Here is a 23,529-nt window from a genome sequence, read left to right as displayed (position 1 = left end):
CTACTGTATTTTGAAAAACGATATTAAATACATAAATGTATTTAAATAAAACCAATAATTTAATAATTACTTCATTGTATACTTTACTGTATAATACAGTCTATGTTTGTATATGTGTTATGATTTAGTTGTGATGTAATACACTTTAATACACTTTAGACTACTTAAGCAATTCATTGATTGATTTGAAAATTAAGAAAACTTTAATAAATTGTAATAATTGTAAATAAATTCATTATTTAATAATATTAATAAATTTAATAAATATAATTAAAATATCAATAAAACAATAATTTATTTTAAGAAGAAATAAAGTAACTTAAATTAATTTACATTAATTACACATTAATTGATTCAAATTTTATTATATATAAGTTATAATTTATAACTTATAAACAATATATTTAAAAATAATTTATTGAATCATTTGAAATATTTTGAAAAATATATTGAATTTGTTTAAATCCAAATGTTATGATTTTGCGTCAAATTTATCATTACATTACATTTAGTAATGTGTTTTCAATTGAATTTATGTGCAATTTATAAGATATAAATAAATAAATGCATTAATTTCTAAATTTGTTTGATCTATATTTGAAATGCAATTAACTGTTGCATAATATGCCGCATATATTGTATTATAAACATTATATACAGTACTGTATATGTATTACATGTATATGTATTAGACTTATGTTTGACTACAACAACAAACAGCATCTCTAAAGCATTGATTGATTTAAATAGCCTTCAGATGATTGCATACAATCCTATTGGGAATCCTATTGACAATCATATGATATGTCAAACACAACACAACATTTGATTCATGAAAACCTGTTTTCTCAGTCAAACAACAAACAAAACAATGAATTAATTGCAGACAACACTTGAGTTTTCATTTGATTACTTAATTTCATATATTTTGATACTATTTTCAAATTTAATACTTAATTCAATCAATAGTTTAGTTATGAAGTAATAAGTGTTTATATAATTAAGTGATTCAATGTTTTTATAACATATTGTCATTGATTTGAATCATTAGTTAATAATTAATAAATAATTTAATGTATAGTTTGAGTGATTATTGATAACCAGCGATGAATGGTTCCCGAAGTGGTCACCTCACGTCCACATTTACAGTGTCGGACAAGATGTGGCGCAAAGAAATGTCGGCAATCATTCAGCGATTGGAAAACGGGTTAGTTTTGGCCAAATTTTTCAATAAAGCAAAACCCGAGAGACGAAAGTTTGCCGTCAAACTCAAGACAAGACAACTTATTTGGACGGATCCACAGAAATCTACAATTGAAGGCATCATTGACTTACGCGAAGTTAAAGAGGTTAGGATCGGACCAATCAATAAGATAATGGACAGAATGCTAGAGGAAGACCCTCTCAAAGGTTATCAGAAGCAACAGTGTCTGAGTGTACTCTATGGTCAAACATTCCGTCTGAAGACACTTTCGTGTGCCGGTATGTGACCTAACATTTTGATTGACAATAATTTAATTGAGTGATTGTTTGATCATTAAAGCCAAGACAGCCTCTGAATGTGAGCAATGGGTTCACGGACTCCGCTTTCTGGCCACTGATACACAACGCGCTACACATTGGCTTCAATTAGAGTTTTGGATTACAAAAGAGTTTAGTCTTACGGAAAAATCGGCGTAAATATGATTTTATTTTATTATAATAATTGACTTTTGAATTGTAATGATATTTGTTTTCAGAATTACACTCAAAGAAGTGAAAGCATTTCTTACTCGAAATAACTATAAATTAGCGAATAATAAGCTCAAAGAGCACTTCCAAGAAGTGGATAAAACGAGATCAGGAGAGATAGGTTACGACGGGTTTATGCAATTATATCATAATTTGATTTATGACAACAAAATCTTTTGTGAATACTTTGCCTCCTATTCTAATGATCGCAAACTGATCACTGCTCAAGAATTGGCCGAATTTATTGCTAACGAACAAAATGATATCATTAATAGTGATCTCGAGAGTGTCCAAAATCTAATGAATGATTTTCTTAATCAAAGTCGTGATTTAAAAGAAGTTTATTTTACTGTTAAACAGTTTATAAATTATTTATTTTCTAAACACAACGAGATTTGGGACTCAAAACATAATGATGTTAATCAAGATATGGACCGACCATTGACTCACTACTGGATTGCTTCGTCTCATAATACATACCTAACTGGAGATCAAGTAAAGAGTGAATCGTCTACTGATGCTTACGCCCGATGCCTGCGAATGGGTTGTCGTTGTATTGAACGTAACTATTTAAACATTACTTAACAAAATTGAGATAATTTTAAAGTACTGATAATATGAATGGATAATTACTCGATAGTTGATTGTTGGGATGGACCGGATGGCAAACCACTTATATATCACGGCCACACACTTACCACAAAAATTAAATTTTTTGACGTAATTAAGACAATCAATGAACACGCTTTTACCACATCTGACTTTCCGGTCATTTTGTCCATTGAAAATCACTGCACTTTACCTCAACAAAGATATATGGCTCAAGCGTTTAAAGACATTTTTGGAGGTAATTGCTTTTAAATTGTTGCAATTGTACTCTACCGGTGCTAACTTAGTATTTGCACTAAATTTTAATAATTAACTAATGAATCCAAATATTCAATCATCTAAATAATATTACATTCTTTAAACCAATTAATAATAATAATAAAATCACTTTATTATTATTATTATGCATTAATAAATTGTTTATTATAATTGGTTAAAATTAAAAAATTGCATTAATTACCATAATATTTAATTTTAAAGATTTATTACTAACTCAACCAATTGAGAAGGAGGGGATAGCGATGCCTTCACCTAATAAATTGAAGAGAAAATTCATAATAAAGGTATTTTGTGTTAGTTTTTAAAAAATAAAATAATACAAAAATTTGTTACAATTAAAGCACAAAAAATTACCGGAAGGTTCTGATGAAAGATTTATACAAACAAAATCCACTGAAGATATTATCACTGATATGGATATCAGTAACTCTGTTAAGAATGGAATACTCTTTCTCGAGGATTCATTAGAGCGGGTATTATATAAATTGTATAATTAATTAAAGATTACAAATAAATTTTCTTATTATCTTTAGGAATGGAAACCTCACTTTTTTATGTTAACCAATGATAAGATGTATTATACAGAAAATGATCACAACTCAGAGGAAGACGACGACATCGAGAATGAGAGACATAATAACGTTAACCAAAGAGATGGCACTTTAATTGGTGCGGAAGAATTACATTTGGATGAAAAATGGTTTCACGGGAAACTGGCCGGAGGTCGCAATCAAGCAGAATCATTATTAAACCGATATTCACATTTAGGTGACGGCACATTTTTGGTCAGAGATAGTGATACGTTTGTCGGAGATTATTCACTTTCCTTTTGGCGAAAAGGAAAAGTAAATCACTGCCGAATCAAACAAAAACAGGAAAAAAGAGGAATTAAATATCATTTAATAGATTCGGTTACTTTCGATACACTTTATGCTCTAATAACTCATTATCAAACACATCCACTTAGAAGTCAAGAGTTTTCTATAACATTAACAGAACCGGTGCCTCAGCCCAACTCACATGAAAGTAAAGAATGGTATCACCAGAATATGACCAGAGCTCAAGCTGAAGATATGCTCAAACGTCTTCGATATGACGGAGCTTTTTTGGTCAGACCGTCAGAAAAGGAAGAAAATTCATTTTCCATATCATTTCGGTATTAATAATAGATATATCGGTAATTAAAAATTTATTAAAGTTTTAAAATCTAAATGTTTTATATAAAGTGCCGAAAATAAAATAAAGCACTGCCGTATCAAACATGAGGGACGGCTTTACTTAATAGGAAATGCTCAATACGAGAGTCTCGTTGATTTAATTAACTTCTATGAAAAACATCCACTTTATCGGTAAATCTTTAATTAATTGATTTAAATTTTTCATTTTATTACTAAAGTATTTAATTTTATTATAGAAAAGTTAAATTAAAATATCCAACAAATGAAGAGATTGTACGACGAATAGGTTCCGTAAGTGTTGTTATATTTGAAGTTAAGTCTTAAAAATAGTAAAATACATGACTTGAATTCAGGACCCGATTGGTCCCGAAGGCAATTATATGGACCCCAATAACAGTCTTACAGTGACTGTTAAAGCACTGTATGACTATAGAGCTCAACGTGAGGATGAGTTATCATTTTGTAAACACGCAATCATTACAAATGTGATAAAATTGGAGGGCGGGGGGTGGTGGAAGGGGGACTATGGCGGCAAAAAACAACACTGGCTTCCGGCTAATCATGTGGAAGAAGTCAACACACATGATAATATTGAAGACGTAAAAACACATTCATATTATTTTAATGATTAAAAACTGACTAAATGTTTGCTATCAATAAATACAAAATTATTTAAATTAGTTATCAGATGTAAGCAAACCGTTTGGTAATTTACAAAAAGGAAGTATTGATATCGTTGGCTGTACTGTCATACCTAAGGGTACATTTAGAGGAAGAGATTATGTATTTTCTGTGGTTTCTCCGACACAAACGGCTATATTTCTTTCCACTCAATGTGAAGATGAGATGATTGAATGGGTCACCAAAATTAGAGAAACTTCTCAAATGTTCAATGAAATGGTTTGTTATGTTTAAATTATTTTCAATGTTAATAATTCAAGAAATTATTTAATTAAAGATATTTATAAATATTAGATAAGACATAATCAAAAAATTGAGAGAGACTGGAGAATAGCACAAGAGTTGTCAAATCTAATCATTTATTGTCGAGCCGTTAGTTTTGACACCGAAAGTAAGTCTTAAATTTTATCATTTTTTGTGATGATTATGAATGTAAACAATACTAAAATTAATATTATTTTACGATTGTATAAAGAAATTGGAAATTTTACTGAAATGTCATCATTTCCTGAATCCAAAGTCGATAAATGGTTGTCTCCAATGAATTGTCAATTTCTTCTAAAGTATAATAAGACACAATTCACTCGCGTTTATCCAAAAGGCGGTAGAATTGATTCATCTAATTATGACCCAATGAAGATGTGGTTAATTGGCATTCAAATGGCAGCTCTTAACTATCAAACACCTGACAGAGCCATGCAATTGAATGGCGCTATGTTTAGATCTAATGGTAAATGTGGTTATGTATTAAAAAGTGATATAATGTTTGACGACAACTTTAACTCATATGATCGGTCGACAATTAAAAATATACAACCAATAACTTTGACTGTAAAAGTAAGTCATTAATTAATTGATGTTAAAATTTGTTTAATACTATCGTTAAGTTGAATACTAATGAATTAATATTATTTAGGTGATAGCGGCCCGACATCTCATGAAATCTGGCAGAGGTCTAGTAAGTCCTTTCGTTGAGGTGGAGATCATTGGCACTGAATTTGATGCCAACAAATCTAAGACAAGCAGTATTCGTAAGTCTTTAAAATTTAGACAATTATTTTTTAAATAAATTTTAACATTTGATAAATTATGGTTATTTTAGCCGACAATGGTTTTAATCCGGTTTGGAACGAAACGATCGTTTTTGACATAAGTTGTAGTGATTTGGCTTTTCTCCGACTGGTTGTCTACGATGAAGACATGTTCGGTGATCCAAATTTCTTAGGTCACGGAACCTTCCCTATCAATTGCATCCGAACAGGTTTGCCAAACAACACACCAACACTTACTGTACAATATTTATTGAAATCAAAACATTTAAATTTTATTGTATAGGATATAGAAGTGTTCCCTTAATGAATGAATATAGTGAAGAGCTTGAATTGGCGTCGCTTTTGATTCATATCAGTATTAAAACAATTCAGGTATTTTTGTTAATTATGAATCAATTATAATACTTTAAATTTAATAAATTAAAATTATTATTATTTCATGCATATCAATGGTCTATATAAAGACCAAATGTTTGCCTTAAAAAAAATGCTTACCTCAGGTGCCGGTCATTCTATCTTTTATTAAACTATATTTTATCAATTAATTGTCAAATTTAATAATAATAATAATTTTGTTGTCAATTGCTTATATGTTATTGATTATAGTCGGAGGATCCCATCTATAGTTCTATACAAGAGTTGAGAGACAGTTCCCGTAATTTAAACCGAATGATAGTCAACGCCGAAAAAGTCGGCGATTCCTCACAAGCGCAACATTTTAGGGTACAATTGGGACAAATTGAAGAGCAGCTCATCAACATTAATGAAGAAAGGTTAACGTAAATACCGGTTGTATTTTACATGACTTCACATCTAAACTATTGTATTATTTTATAGAATGAAGAACTCTATAAATGGTAGCCTTTAAATGAATCGCCGTTTTTTTAGTCGTAAATCAATCAACTAATTGTTTAACTACTTATTGTTTAAATTATTGATTAAGTAATTAAAAGAAAATAACTTATCGTTTATACAAATTATTGACACAATCTTGTCTTATAAAAGCCTTGTATTTTTAATTTGTTGGTTAATTTATTGGACTTTTATTGTTTGCAAAAAAAAACGTTTATTTCATATGTTATAAGTTATGCAGATCACAACTACTGAATATTTAAAGATTATTTAAAAAATTTATAGTATTATATAAATACAGTATATTATTTTTTAATGAAAATTTGTTTTTACTATTTTTTGTAAACGGGTTTTAATCTTAAGTATTTTATTTTTTCACTATTAATTTGAAATTTTTGTTATAAAATATCTAGTTTTATAAAAAAAATTATGGTTTTCAATGATTTAAATTGTTTGTGTGTATATAAGATTCTTGTTTATGATCTCAAATTGTGTTTAAACCAATGAGTTAGTCATTAATTAATTTATTTATGTATTTATACAATCAAAAGCCGACGAAAAGATGTGTGACATTTGAAGACTACTTTTGTAATAAATTGTTTATAACATCTCTATTGAGTTCATTATCCTTCCGTCGTCTTCAATATACAGAAGGACTTCTTAACGTAGTATTCGTCGACTTGAATGTCATTTAATTTTATTATATAATAAGTTTAATGTAAACCCAAAAACACAATAAAAAAATCTTAAACTATTAAATATCTCGTTTTCTTTGAAGAATATTTCCATTGGTTTTATTGATTTCTTCGATGGATTTACCTAATGATGGTAAAGATCGTGGAGTACTATAACCAAACAGTATGTTATAATAGACGGGAAAAGCAAATTGATTTTCGTTGATATAATAGGACCGACCTTTGACCTTACAGTTACCAAAAAATGTGTGATAAAAGGGTGAATCACTAAACCGATGAGTACTGTATTGACCGGAACCGGCGGGACATTCGCGTGTACTCGTAGTGAATGGAAAATACCAGTTCCAAGTACTTAATTTGAAAACATTGCGACTTCTATTGTAATACATCCGGAGGACATACTTACGAGAGAGTGACAAATGCCAACACGAAACTAATATTACAATTTCTTTGGCATATTTGGGACCCAATCTCTTGTCGTGCGGATCTATTGGTATTTCAATCGTATCCCTATTGATTTGCGGCCATATATATAATGCAAGACTCGTGATAATAGCTAATAATGGGAAGACAATACCACCCAAAAATGTGATCCGATTTATTTCAGACTTATAAACAATGATTTCTTCCTTAGGATTTTGTCTGTCGTGTTTGAAGTTGTGTTCAATACCTCTGTCTTTTAAACGGATAATCCGATAGATTTGTCGCAACCGTTCAAAGTTTATGTGCCGTTTGGACATTACATTCGTCACTACTTTGACCGACAGTATCGCATCACTTAACATATGACCATCTCTTGTATTAAACAACTGTTTTCATTAACACAAAAATCAGATTAAAATGTCTAACAATTCAAGTGATAGTTCAATAAAAACCTTTGAATGAAATGATCGCCATTTCATGACATGGACTGCATGTGACCTCAGATGACTCACTATAAGGATTGGATGCAAAACAAGTGACCGATTCTTGAGTTGAATCAATAATTTCATTGATTATTTGATTTACAATTAATATCAATAATAATAACAACTTTTTTAAGGTTTGTTTACAAAATTACAACACATGTGATGATCGCTATAGCATTCAGTCATTAATAACATGTGTTTAAATGTTTTAAACTTTATTTATAAAATATTTTAAATTAAATGAATAATAATAATAATAATAATAAAATATGTATATTATTAATAATAGTAACATATAATTAATTAATTAAATATTTTCTCCACAGATTGCAAACAATTTTCACTTTTGCTGTCTTTTTAAAGTAAAATTTCGCAAATAATTGCAAATTTATAAAACTATTACATAAAAGTTGACATTATGTCAAAATTACCTTGATGCACTTTTTTAAACCAAAATCATGATTTTTTTATGGTAAACAAAATTATAAAATATTTGTCCAAGTGACTTTTTTGTAAAAATAATTTAATTAATAATTATTTAATAATTATTATTATATAAAATAAAATCTCGTGAAACTATTTAAAAATTATATTGAAATGAATCTAATAATAGTTTGACAATAATTTGATAACAGGTGTATCTAATGGCTAGTTTTGGTAGTGTCTGGGCTGCGATTATCATCATTTTGATTACACCATTATTTGGTTGCAATTTTAATTATATTAATTAATTAAATAACAATTGTATTAACAATTGAAAACTTTATCTCAAATAATAGCATTTCTCACTTACATAGCGTTCACTATTAGTGACAAACAAATAATTTTTAGAAGATTTGAGAGAAGATATGCATCTATTGCTAAGTCATATACAACCAGACAATCGTTGGACTCAACCATTAAGTCCGACTCTATTAACAATAAGTCCTTAAGAAGTGATATCATTAAAGACCAAATGAATCACATTAACCAACAAATTAGTAATTATTGTTATATTATTTGTTTTTATTAATATTTAAAAAAAACTAACATTTGATTTGTTTTGCAGAAAAACTAAATACAGAATTAAATAAATTTGTGACCAATTAATAGTCGAAATAAATATTTATAACATTTGAACTCAAGATATATCTTGTTTTATACTTAAAAATATTTTAATGAAAAACTAAATTTAAATTGAATATAATTATGTAATAAAACAATAAAATAATAGACTTTATATAAGTAATTAAGTTTAAGATTTAAGTAACTAATTAATACTGTATTCAAATAAAACTTTTTGTATTAACAGTAAATAATATATACTGTATTTGTAATATAGTTGTAATATAAATATATTTTGATTTTATATAAACTAATTACTATTAAAGTTATTAATAGAAAACCGGAAAAAATAGTTTTGAAAAATAATAATTAATTTTATAGTCATTTGACAATCATTGGTGACATCTATTGCTTGAATGCAAACCATAATAAACTCAATGTAACGCATGCGCTGTCAACGACATTACAAATTGACACACATTTTGTTGTTTTATTTATTAAAAAAAAGTTATTTTGAAAATAATAAACAAATATTTAATCAAACAATTGATTGATTTATTTATTTGATAACAATATATAAGACATCATAACATTGGATGCAATCAATCAATAGGTTTGTCTAATCATTGATTCACTCATTGATTGTTTGCATTTCTATTACAATAATAATAATAATAATAATAATAATAATTTGTTTTATAATAAATGATTGACTTATTTACAGATAATATCGTTGGACATGAAGTTTGGTGACACTTAGGTTGTTGTCTCCGTTCATAATAACCGGCGAAGAAATATTTATGGACGCAATGAGTGCCACCAATAATGCTTCGACATCTTCATCCACAACAAGTGAGACATCGGTTCAACTCAAGAATAACCTGCAAAGGATTGCACTGAAGAAACAACAGCTTAAGACATGGACAAGAAGTAAGAAATTGGAAAAACTAGGGGTATATTCCCAGTGCAGGGCTAACGACAACACATGCAAATGCAACGGATGGAAGAATCCCAACAACAATACCATTGCCAACAACGACAAGAACTCCGACCGACACAACAATGCCGTCTCACAAATGACTGATCCCTGTCGTAGTTGTGGACATCCTCTAAGTTAGTTTTTATATCAATTGTTTACACTTTATATTCAATTTTTCTCATTTGTTATTATATATTGTGTTAATATTACTAATATATGATATTTCACTTACGGTAAGAGTTTTATAAAATATTTTGATTTCTAAATGTTAATAATTTTTACCGTAAATTATTATTAATTATTTGGAAAAAATGATTAGTAAGAGTAAAACATTTAACGTAAAACTTAATATTATATTTGTATGACTAACAGGTGCTCACGTAAACCATTTAGAAGCTGTCAAAGAGGAGGAATTGGACAGATTGTTGGGTATCGTTGTCGATGTGGAAAACCTATTTATGTGTGTCCATATTGAAGAAGATACCGATACAAAACAAGTTTATTTTTATTTGTTTAAATTATTGAGGAAAGCCATTATGCAAATGAGTCGACCATCAGTTGAGGGACCACTTGGAAATCCCCCCTTCGAGAAGCCATCAATTAAAACGGTATTTACTGTCAAATAAAGTTGTAATTGTGATTAAATGGATATATATTTTTATTTGTATGATAGGGTGTTATAAACTTTGTTTGCTATAAATTTAGTCACTTGTCTGAGAAAGAGTGGCAAACAATGTATGATTTGGCCAAAATGTTTCTCCATTGTCTCAATCATTGGAAGTTAGAGACACCTCAGGCTCACAAACAGCACTCACCTAATGAAGATGTGTCGGCATATAAGATCAATTACACGCGTTGGTTGTGTTACTGTCACGTACCAGCTTTTTGTGATAGGTTTGCCATCTATTTAATCAATTGTGTGCCTTATATTTACTTACAATAAGTTTATTTATTTATTTATTTATTTATTTTTATTTTATTCAAAGTTTGACTCACTTCGAGACTTCATTAATATTTGGACGAACGCTCTTACGATCTGTATTTCAAACAATGAGAAGACAATTATTAGACAAATTTCGAGCAGAAAAGGACAGAATGCCAGCCGATAAGCGAACTCTTGTATTGACTCATTTTCCTCGTTTTCTTTCAATGCTTGAAGAAGAAGTCTATTCAAACAGTTCTCCGATTTGGGATCTCGAATACAAGCAGAATATGCCATCATTTGCTTCAAACTCAGCGAAAAGTACTTCCAATTTAAACAACTCTCTGACCTCAATACCAATTAGTTTATCACCAGATTTACAATCAAAATCATTTCTTAACGTAAGCACCGGTACAAGTGCTTTGTTATCTTCAACTCCATCGTCATCATCAGGTTTTACTACATTTAATTTAAGTCCCGGTTTAATAACATCACCGAAAAGCACTCGAAGTGAAAAACGGATTAGAAGTAATTCTGAAGTAACTAATGAAGTCAAAGTCGAACCTCCGACTAAAAAATCGAAGATCTCTATTACGGGTGATATCGGCGATGATGTTATCTCTCGTATTATTAAAGAAATGAACAAATCTAAGACAGTTATCGAGACTACTGCTGCTCTCTTACCGGAAATATCAGCCAGAGATGAGTCAGCGAGGAGTGAGGAGAAGAAAGGGATTATAAGTTTTCATATTGTGGCCAATTCTTTGACAAAACCGGTGGATAAACAGGACCTCATTTGGTTGATTGGACTGCAAAATGTGTTTAGCCATCAATTGCCACGAATGCCAAAAGAGTATATCACTCGATTAGTTTTTGATCCAAAACATAAAACATTAGCACTAATTAAAGACTCAAATAAAGTAATCGGAGGAATATCTTTCCGAATGTTCCCAAATCAAGGTTTTTCAGAAATAGTGTTTTGTGCGGTCACTTCCAACGAACAGGTCAAAGGTTATGGCACACATCTAATGAATCATTTGAAGGACTATCACGTTAAGCATAAAATATATCATTTTCTGACGTATGCCGACGAGTTTGCAATCGGTTACTTCAAGAAACAGGGTTTTACTAAAGATATAAGACTTGCAAAGTCTGAATACTTGGGTTATATCAAGGAATACGAAGGCGCGACTCTCATGGAGTGTCAACTCAACCCAAGCATCACTTATATCAACTTGACTTCAGTTATCCGAAAACAAAAAGAAATTATTAAGAAACTTATTGATGAAAAACAAAAGAAATCACACAAAGTATATCCGGGACTGACTTTTTTTAAAGACGGACCCAAAGAGGTGTCCATTGACTTGATTCCCGGTATCAAAGAGTTGTCGGTCGTTAAAGCAGACAAACGAAAAGTAAAGGAAGAGCAGAACAACGACTCTGAGAATAATTTGATGATTACTTTTAAGACAATTTTAGGCCAATTAAAGAATCACAACAGTTCGTGGCCTTTCCTTAGACCAGTAGAAACAACAGAAGCACCCGATTATTATGATTACATTAAGTATCCCATGGACTTCAAAACCATGACTGACCGCTTCAAAAACAAATATTATATAAATAAACGTCTCTTTAATGCCGACATTAATCGTATATTTCAGAATTGTCGGGCATATAACAGCCCCGACACAGAGTACTACAAATGTGCTAACACTTTGGAGCGATTTTTTATTAATAAAATGAAAGAAGCGGGACTTTGGGATAAATAGTTGACCACAATTTACACAATCATATTAATTATTATTATTGACATTTACAGTATTTTATTTATGTTATTTAATTTGACGATAACGTAGTTATTAGTAGTTATTTAGTGTATATATATAATTACTGAATTGTATAATAGTTTTGATACTTTTTTTTATAAATTTATTTCATGAATTAGACGTTACACATACATCACATTATATGTTTACTTATATTTTTTGTTATTTAGACATTTAATTTAAATCTTTAAATTGAATTTAAGATTAAAAATATGTTAAAACGTGTGTTTATAGAGACTTGAAGTTTCTGTTAAAATACCAGATATATCCTCAAATGATTTTAAAGTGTTCATTATATTATATTATAATATATACAGTATATATATATATATATATAGTACAGCATAACATTAAACTATTTCATTACATTTGTGTATACAATAAATTATTTATTTCACCTTATATATATTATATATAATTAAATATAATTTACAATGAATTATTTTACTATATTTAAACAAATAATATTTATATATTCATTTCATTATATGTATTTTGCTTGATAAATATTAAAATTTATAAAATACTAATGCATATATAGAAAGTAATTTAATATTAAAACATTATTTTTTATATAAATATAATATTTAATAAAATTAATTGAAATAATATAATATATTTACAAATTAATAAATATTTTATTATTAATGATTTAAATTTATTTTTGTATTTAATATTAAATTTGATAATTTATGATCATTATGTGAATTTAAATTGTTGAAAGATTTAATCAAAAATTAATTTAAATAGTGTATATTTATGTATACGATTAATAAATGTAAAATGTTTTATTTAATATATTTATCGCATTATAAAAATATGAAAGAAAAGTAAACTTTATAATAATTGACACAACATTTCAATTAAAAAATAATTTTATAGTTAAATTTATGTTACAAATAATTTGATATACAGTATATTATGCAATATCTCATTATCAATAAAATTGATTCAATTTAAAAAATAATTTTAATATTAATATAATTTTGCAAAAGTATCGATTGTTTAACTAATTTTATTAGTTATAGACTATAACTAATAGTATAATTAGATAATATTGACATCTTTTTGATAATTTAATTTTTGGATACATACATATTTATTGTAATGTATTGCATATTTATTGTAAAAATTTGTTATTTTAAAATATACAAAATTAGTATTAAATGTATTTAAAAAATAGTAAAACCTTTGAGATATGACTTACATTATGACTTTTTGATGTCTTGTTGACCTAATTTTATTGAAGACCTAATACTTTAATGGTATGCAAAGTCAGTATATAGACTAACATTTGGATTAAGTCTAGTCAGTGATTGTAACAAACAAACTAAAGTACGAACTCTTGAGGAAGTTATATATATTCACTTAAGAATTGTCTTGAGGTATGTCAATGAAAAACAGTCCAATAAGTCTTACATTTTTTGATTCATCGATTTTGTGACTAAAAATTTATAAAAGACTTTAAATTTAATCGATCATAAGTGACAAACACTGGCTATCAAACCATTATAACAATTATAACACATATAACGCCTCTCCTTCTTAGGTCTCACTTGAGGTCTCTTTCTCTCTCTCTCTCTCTCTCTCTCTCTCTCTCTCTCTCTCTCTCACACACACAAACACACACACACACACACACACACACACACACACACACTCACTCACTCAGTCGCTGATGAATTACAATACATGATTACCATTACTTGAGGGTCGTTGCCCCGATCCGAGGGACCAAAAGGATCCTATGATATAACTGGAAAATAAATAATTAAATAAATATTAAACTATTTATAAGTGAATCAAATAATTCTAATATATAAAATAAATAAATTTAATATAATTTTAAGACCATTTTAAAGTAAATTATATAAATATGTAAACACTGTATAATTTTTGAAATCAGAAATTTTTATACATTATAATCTACAATAAAATTGTATAATTAGATAAATATAGAATTTAAAGTTATAAAAACTTTATTTACTGACAACATATTAGAACTCTAAATTATAATAAATAATTAATAAAGTATTATATTATAGTTTCTTTTAGTGATTCAATTAAAAAAAAAAATATTAATTTTACTTAATAAATAATTATTTTTATTTTATTATTTGCTAAAATTGTTTATAATTTTTAATAATTTAAGTTAATTAATATGTTGGTCAGTAGTTTGTTTTTAAACTGTATGTTTATCATTGCAAATGCAAAACATATTTCATTGATTATAATTAATAAAAATAGTCAAATAATATATACAGTATAATTTAAATTGAATAACTAGTTTTTAAATATCAATTGATTGTTAACATTAGTATAGAGTTACAAATTGTAACTTACAATAGAGTTTTGTATTAATTGGTAAAATGCTATAACATTGAAAAACTTTACATGGATTTTAATTATTTTGATGAAAATAATAATTTATTGATTAAATAGTACAGTCATATCGTATCTCATTTGTATACATAAATTTTATTCAATACACATATGAAAGCGATATCAATACCATAATTATGGGCCGAGAATTGGGCGTTGGTTTGCTTTAATCAACGCATTGCCTAAAAATTATATGTATTATTAAAATTATTTTTTTACTCTTTTTTATATAACTATAATTAATAAGTTCTGATAAATGAATTTTATATATTAATTGTTCATTCGTTACAAATATTTATATAAATTATTATTACAGGAAAGAAAATTAAAGGAGACTACAATGCAATTACAATTTTATTTTAATTTTATAATGAATATGATTTTTGATAATTATAGGAAAAATTCTAATAAATATATGCCATTAGTTTGGCTTATGATCAGAAAATTGATATAATACCTAACGGTGTGTTATATACATTTAGGGTTAGATTAGATTCCCTCCCTCGTCTTATATTCCATAAGTTCCTTATATTCCCTGTTCCCTGGGAATTCCCTGGGAAGACATTTCCTTGTGGTACCACCTATCGTACCCTAACTCACATTACATAATGTTTTATTAAAAACATGTTTGTATAGTAAATGTCTACAAAATGTATTTAATGTTTTTACTAAATGTTTAATATTATTAGAATCATATTTTGATTGAGTTATTACTAACATAATGGTCCCAATTGAAACACATAGTCATTGAGATTAGGTACTTTTTAATGTATGACAAATTATATTTTCCCTTTCTAACGATCAAGGGAGGGAATATAATATATTTTCCATATTTTCCGGGAAAATTGGAGGGATTTTATCTGGGAACTTCCCTCCCTGGGAATCTCAATCTAACCCTATATACATTATATTCAGTATACGGTATACTATATACAAAAATCAGTTGTCTATAAGTCATAGAAACAATTGTATGACTTGTAGAGCTGATCCTACAGACAAAACAGTTTTTATTGTGACAGTAATGTCCAATGCCTTCAATGAAGTCATGTGCACTGCAATTGTCTTAACTCTCAAATTAATGTTTCAATTATGAACCACTTTATGGCAATCGACCAAATTCTGTACTTATGTGTATCACAACACCAATAATCAGTGTACACACACTAAAAATAAGTTGTAAATCATATAAATTTACTTTCATTTAACTCAAAGTCTGAATTAAAATTTTATAAATATTGACTATAAATATGATATATAATTTATTAAGAAATTAGTTAATTTTTATAGATTTGTATTTTACTAAACTATTAATTATACTGGACATTTTTATTTACATTAATTACTTCTAAAAAAGTTAGTATTATATAACAGTATAATGTAATATATCATAATATTATGCATAAGATTAATTTAGTTATAAAAGATTTCACTATTTTGTTTAAAATTTTTAAATAAAATAATGTAACTGCTATTTTCTAAATTAACTTTCAAACATAATCAATATTTATATTAATAATATGAAATTGTTGAAACACATTTAAGATGATTTAGTACAAAAAAATTGTAAAAATAAATCAAAAGCGCAATTAATTTCAGAAAGTGTTTTGCTTTTTACAAATTCAGTACACGTTTTTCAATGTCTTAAAAAAGTCAAAAAGTCAAGCATTTCCTCCATCAGTGCCTCTAATATATAATGAATAAAAATGAAAATCTATTATAATTGTAATAATAGCTTCTTTTGCCGCAATACTTATTACTATTATTATATATTTAAAACTTGATTGTTCAACGATAGCATCTTTAAAAATATATATAAGATTTTCATTTAAATAGTTTGAAATATTTATGATTTCCTTTATTCTTTGTATTATTCTTTAAGAATTACTATTTAAAACTAAAAATTTAATACAGTATATACTGTAGTACTTTATATGCCGTATTATACGTATATATTGAATATGTTATATACATAATAGCAATTTCTACAATAAATTCATGAGAAAATATACAATTATAAATATTGTTATGAATTACAATTTTTAAAAATTGATTTTAAATACAATATAAAATAATTTATAAATTATTAATAAATATTAATTACTTATTTATTTATTACCAATTAAAATAAATAGTAGTTAATTACTATTGTTATTTATAATATAGCTATATATTAATAGTTAATGCCTATTGTCAAACAGTAGCGCTGACCATAATATCATATAAACCCAAAACTAATAGCTGTTGTGTAGATGTATATTAAAAAACAGATAAACTGAGTGTTAGTGGTTTGCAGTCATGATATGGTTTGAGTCGGCAATTGGTTTTTGCGTGACATAAAGGCATTAACTTTTTCGGTGGGAATAAATCCACGATTTTTTGGTCTCACTTTCCTCACGCCTTATCATATAAACTATATTGCTATAGTCCAACACTTTACTGCTAATATTATACATATAATATACTGTATTAATATTATACATAGCTAACAATATGTATAATACTATAAATAAATATATATTTCAAGTGGTTGTCCATTCACTGTAACAGTTACGCTATACGACTACCAGTGCTCAGCTTAACAAAATTACATAACTTAGAAATGACATTTTTATGCAATGACATTAATATACTCATACTTTACACACACACACACACACACACACACACACACACAGAGAGAGAGAGAGAGAGAGAGAGAGAGAGAGAGAGAGAGAGAGAGATGCTTCTCTGCATGGGTTATATAAATTTTTAAGTGTATAAAAATTACACATTAAATTATGGCCAAATATATGATCTCTAAATCACTTTTTGTTATTTAAAGCAATTTAAAACGTATAATAATTAACATATAAATCACTGAAATTATCAAAACTCTTTTATCTGTATTTGTAAATATCTTAAACCTGTCTCACAAATTCAGGTTCTCTGTGTTATTAAACTATAATTTATCAATAAATTTTCTAAAACATTTTTTAAAAATAAAATAATCATTTAGCATATTTAAATATCAAATAATATAAAAATATTAATTAATTAATTATAATGACAAAAGATTTTTAATCAAAACTAAATTACAAAAATCGGTGAAGAAATATAAATCATTTAAATTACATTAATTAAGAAAACTGTTTAAAATTTAAAATAACTCATTAAATATGATTTAATTTAAAAATAACTTAAATAAAATATAAAAGCTTAAAATTTATTTTTCTTTAACATTAATGAAATCTAAATTTTAAAATCAAAATAACAAACATATACCATGTTATCAATTATACCATCAAAACAGTAATATTTAGACAATTCCTCTCTGCTATTAATTCTGGTAAAAATCTAATACAAATGCAAATAAGTTTTGCTAAAAAAAGAAATAGACATTAATATAAAAATTGTTTTACAAAAAAAATAACAAAAGAAATGTATTATAAGGGAAACTACTTTTTATACGGTATTTAATACACGTTTTCTATTATCAACTAATTTGCATTATAAATCTCTCTCTCTCTCTCTCTCTCTCCTCTTGTCTTACAAAAAGTAAATGTTGGCACACAATGATAGGCTCAACCCTTTTAAATATAATCCATTATAATGTATTTGAAAGTAAAGTTTGCAAAAGAAAAATAATCTTTAATATATAATTGCATACAAAAGTTAATTAAATTCACACATAATGATTATTATTAATTTCATTAATCAATAATAAATTTAGTTTAAACCTTGAAATGATAACCAAAGAAAAATAATATAAAATTTTTAATAATTACTTTTTAATTTATTAATTTGAATTCAAATTTGAATTTTAAAAAATAGGGTTTAAGCAAATCTTTTTCATCGACATATTTTTAAATATTTTTTTTGTTCCTTGGCAAGTTTTCAGGAAGTTTATAATATAAAACATTTTGATGTTAATAGACGATTTAAATTTATAATTATAAAATGTTAGTATTATAGTATAATAATATTTCAATTTTATTTAGTAAACGTATATAAATATTATTTATTTACTAAATGGTATATTATTGATATTAATAATAATATACTGTAATAAACTAATTTTATAACATAATTTTGGATTTTTATTTATTATTTTTATTATAATTAAAAAACATTATAATTACAAAAATTAATTTAAATATATAATAAAAAGCAATAAAAATAATTTTGTCAAATATTTAGTATCTGTTGACCCATTTCTCTACAATAAGAGAACATAGCGTTTATATGTACTTTAATTTCCTATAAAAATATACTATAAATATATAAGTTATAACTTATAAGCATTCAAAGCATCCAAACCTTTCACACAAATCCCGCTATTTCTTCAAATACAAGTACAGTATAATAGTTTTCATTTCCCTCTCTGTCCTTACTTTTTAGCATTTTATATCTAAACAACACAAATAGTGGTTAAGGTTTACAAATGGGAAACATAGCTATCATGTATTTGAGAAATAAGTAAAATATGATCAGTCATCTATAATAGTATCTATGGGTGCAATCGTTATACTGTATTATACAATATAAAGCTGTATTATATTATGCTTTCAGTGATCTTCAATCATTACTGACAATTGCTCTCAATTGGCATCAATTGATTGTACTCTAGAAAAACGGTTTCTTCTATTAAAAAGACAGAGATAAAGATAGTGAGTGTATGTGTATGTGTATGTGTATGTGTATGTGTATGTGTATGTGTATGTGTATGTGTATGTGTATGTGTATGTGTATGTGTATGTGTATGTGTATGTGTATGTGTATGTGTATGTGTATGTGTATGTGTATGTGTATGTGTATGTGTATGTGTATGTGTATGTGTATGTGTATGTGTATGTGTATGTGTATGTGTATGTGTATGTGTATGTGTATGTGTATGTGTATGTGTATGTGTATGTGTATGTGTATGTGTATGTGTATGTGTATGTGTATGTGTATGTGTATGTGTATGTGTATGTGTATGTGTATGTGTATGTGTATGTGTATGTGTATGTGTATGTGTATGTGTATGTGTATGTGTATGTGAGAGAAAGAGGGAGAGAGAGTTAGTGAGTGAGTGAATGAAAGAAAGAGAGGGAAAAAGAGGGGGAGAGCAGAAATTTGATGAATAGCTGTGACCCTCAAAGTTGGGCAATAAGATTGCTATCAACGGTCATGTGATGTCATAAAGAAGCTATTGTTAGGAAAGAAAAATCTAAATTTGTTTGAATAAATGCTTTTCAAGTAATACCTGAAAACATTATTGACTGTAATTTTAAGAGAGCATTGATTCCCATTAAAAAAATGACACAAATGGCTATAACTGGCAAAAGACAGTATAAAGTGGAAACACAATACTACTGTCCAAAAGCCATAAGTTATGGACTTAGAGTAAGTGGTCTTTCATTAGCTATAACTTGTAGTCTTCAAGACAAACAACATATTAGCAGTCAATATAACGGTATTAAAGTATATATAGTAGACAAAAATATAATAAAGATTTTTGGTATTAATCAAATTAATTGAAATATTATATAAATATATAATATAATGCAATCAAATCAATTACAATAAATTTTTATTCTACAATAATTATTGGTATACATAAAAAAGTCGTTCACTTCTATTATATTTGTCTAACTAATACATATCGTTAATAATAATATTTATCAATAAAAATAATGAAATAATAATATTATATCACACAAGTATCATAAAAGCATAAATTTTAACTAATTTTTTTTACTGTTTTACTTTGTATATATTATATACAACAAAATAGATTAACTAAATTCATAATATTTATAATCAAATTAAGAGTTTTATTTTGTATTGTATTCAAAATAACTTAAAATAATGTACAGTATATATATACGTAGTAAATGTATAAATATATAGTGTAAAAATTTAGACAATTTTAATGCTCAAATGAAATCAGAATCTTAAAAATGTTAATTTAACTTATATAATGTTAATTGATTTTTCACTAAATTGGTTATTTGATAATAAATTAATTTTTAAAAATGTCATTGTTTATAGTGTATTAATACAAATATTATACTGTATATAGCAATAATGTAAGTTTAGATCTTGAATACAATTTAAAAACAAATAAAATTTAAAAAATCATTTTTATATTATTTGTTAAATAATTTATAATACTAAGCGGTAATTCCGGTCACTTAAGTCATATAAAATTATAAAACCAGTACACAGTTTTATAAACATTTTTATAATGATATATACTGTATATATATATATACAGGTATATCAAATATAGTAGAATTGTGATCTGTTGACAAACTCTTAATAATAACTTATTTATATTATTGCTAAGTTATACAATATATGTATAGTTTATAGCAATATTATAATTTATAACGTTCATATACAGTATTAGAGTTTATATATATAAGAGAGAGAGAGAGAGAGAGAGAGAGAGAGAGAGAGAGAGAGAGAGAGAGAGAGAAGGGGAGATAGGGGAAGTGAAATTGTTGAATAGTTGTGACCCTCACAGTTGGGCACTAAGATTGCTATTAACAGTGATTTGATGTCATAAAGAAGCTATTGTTGTGAAAAATAATCTAAATTTGTTTGAATAAATGCTTTTCAAGTAATACCTGAAAACATTATTGACTGTAATTTTGAGAGAGCATTGATTCCCATTAAAAAAGTGACACAAATGGCTATAACTGGCAAAAGACAGTGTAAAGTGGAAACACAATACTACTGTCCAAAAACCATAAGTTATGGACTTAGAGTAAGTGGTCTTTCATTAAATTTAAGTCAAACAATATATTAGCGGTCTATTGGATTAAATAAATATATACATATCTATACATACGTTTAGTACAATATAATGTATAACATAACAGCATATCGTTTGACAATCACTATTGTGTTGATCTATACTTTTTTTTGTATATTTTTGTATACAATACGAATCAATTGAATGCCGGCTATTATTGTATTGTTAAAGACTTTTAATATGACAATTGTATTAATTGTATTACTGTTCAAATAATACACAGAATTATTGTATAACTATAGTAGTCTTGTTTGCTTTTTTTACTGTTATTACAAAATTACTCAACTTTTGTATTTAAATTAATTTAATGTCAATGTCGTGATTATCACGTTTTCCAACATCAATGTGAGTGCCATTAAAATCATTAGATATAATACAGTCATACAAAATACTGAATACAGTATATATATCTGTATGTCTTATGTAAGGGATTTTCATTCAAATCTAATTATGAATTTACATAAAGTAGTGTTCATTGCTTTTATTGATCCAATTCTCACTGTTTTTTTTATAAAATAAGTAATTATTATTTTTTTAAATAGTAAAACAGTGTTTGATATTATAATTGAAATTATTAGATAATAAATATGTAAGATTTTTATTCTAATAGAAATTAACATTTTATTAAATAAATATTAATTAAGGAAAAACAATATTATATAACTTTTTAAAAAAGCAATATTTGTCACAACATTTTATTTATAATTAAAAAAACTTTATTTACATGTAAGTAAAAACAATATCTAAAATCAATAATTAATAACTTTAGTAACTGATTACAACAACAAAATTATCAACAACAAAAATTTAAAAATCAGTAATTTTATCAATCTTTTACATTAATTGTAATATTTCTACAATTAATTTTGTAATAAAAATTTAAACTATGTATAGCTATAAAGTTAATCGTTATAATATAATTTATATACAGACAATCTCTTTTTTTTATAAATTTATCCCATAGTATTTGAAATACTTAATGAAAAATGTTTTGCGCAGAAACTTATTGATTATCATATGCATTATTATTACATACTATATAATAGAAAAAATATAGTATTAAAAGAATAAATGTATTCATTATATATATATATTCTGTATATATATATATCGATCAATTTGAAACATCAAATACATTAAATATGTTATTTATTTTTCTATATCTCTTTTTTCATTTATATAAAATTTATTTGAAAAAGAAAACACAAAATATAGAATAAGTGATATACAATAAATTATAATAAATACTGAAATATAAGTATATATTGTATGTAATTTTGTATAATATAATTTATGTATATAAAATTAATAAATGCTACAATATGCAGTTATTAATAAAACTATCAAATAAAATTTAAAATCAATTATCTTGAATATTACTTGACCAAATTTAATGTGGTTTATAGGTATAAATAATATCAAAAAATTATGATGATTAAAATTGTTAAAATTTTTATTATAATTATTTAGTAATTTTACTCTTTCAACCAGATCATTTTTATACAGATATTACTATAACATTGATTGGATTTGTGCAATAATGATGTATTGAAAAAAATAGTTATATTATTATTGAGTAATTAATCATCATCATTATTTTAATATTTTTA

The 23,529-nt window shown here is 26.1% G+C and overlaps 3 protein-coding genes across 5 annotated transcripts; 2 read left to right on the top strand and 1 right to left on the bottom strand.

Annotated features, from left to right (window-relative positions):
• The first annotated feature begins 818 nt into the window (after positions 1-818).
• Positions 819-6,502, top strand: LOC128962689 (1-phosphatidylinositol 4,5-bisphosphate phosphodiesterase gamma-1-like). Of its 3 annotated transcripts, none has more exons than XM_054309090.1 (18): positions 819-1,482; positions 1,544-1,676; positions 1,740-2,293; positions 2,372-2,578; positions 2,821-2,903; positions 2,961-3,092; positions 3,153-3,775; positions 3,846-3,968; positions 4,034-4,088; positions 4,151-4,396; positions 4,479-4,697; positions 4,773-4,869; positions 4,954-5,315; positions 5,395-5,509; positions 5,581-5,739; positions 5,814-5,902; positions 6,137-6,303; positions 6,368-6,502. In XM_054309090.1, exons 1-18 carry the CDS (start codon positions 1,107-1,109, stop codon positions 6,396-6,398), a joined length of 3,771 nt encoding a protein of 1,256 aa, XP_054165065.1. In that variant the 5' UTR covers positions 819-1,106; the 3' UTR covers positions 6,399-6,502. The 3 variants fall into 3 exon arrangements, with proteins under 3 accessions (XP_054165065.1, XP_054165064.1, XP_054165066.1); XM_054309089.1 differs by having other exon boundaries at positions 6,137-6,309; XM_054309091.1 differs by lacking the exon at positions 6,368-6,502 and adding an exon at positions 5,995-6,030 and having other exon boundaries at positions 6,137-6,189.
• Positions 6,503-6,843: 341 nt separating this feature from the next.
• On the bottom strand, positions 6,844-8,155 carry LOC128962457 (uncharacterized). The gene is made up of 2 exons (XM_054308832.1): positions 7,953-8,155; positions 6,844-7,886 (listed from the first exon to the last, which is right to left on the bottom strand). The coding sequence occupies exons 1-2, from the start codon at positions 8,067-8,069 to the stop codon at positions 7,137-7,139; spliced, it is 867 nt and encodes a 288-aa protein (XP_054164807.1). The 5' UTR covers positions 8,070-8,155; the 3' UTR covers positions 6,844-7,136.
• Positions 8,156-9,554: 1,399 nt separating this feature from the next.
• On the top strand, positions 9,555-12,820 carry LOC128962048 (histone acetyltransferase KAT2A-like). The gene is made up of 5 exons (XM_054308370.1): positions 9,555-9,642; positions 9,754-10,142; positions 10,381-10,616; positions 10,682-10,902; positions 10,995-12,820. The coding sequence occupies exons 2-5, from the start codon at positions 9,830-9,832 to the stop codon at positions 12,697-12,699; spliced, it is 2,475 nt and encodes an 824-aa protein (XP_054164345.1). The 5' UTR covers positions 9,555-9,642; positions 9,754-9,829; the 3' UTR covers positions 12,700-12,820.
• Positions 12,821-23,529: the final 10,709 nt, after the last annotated feature.

This window comes from Oppia nitens, unplaced genomic scaffold (genome assembly GCF_028296485.1).
Source record: "Oppia nitens isolate AA-2021 unplaced genomic scaffold, nextdenovo-longstitch-racon4-pilon3 scaffold6_pilon_pilon_pilon, whole genome shotgun sequence".
Lineage (NCBI taxonomy): Eukaryota > Metazoa > Arthropoda > Arachnida > Sarcoptiformes > Oppiidae > Oppia > Oppia nitens.
This window is presented reverse-complemented; position numbering and strand designations above follow the sequence as displayed.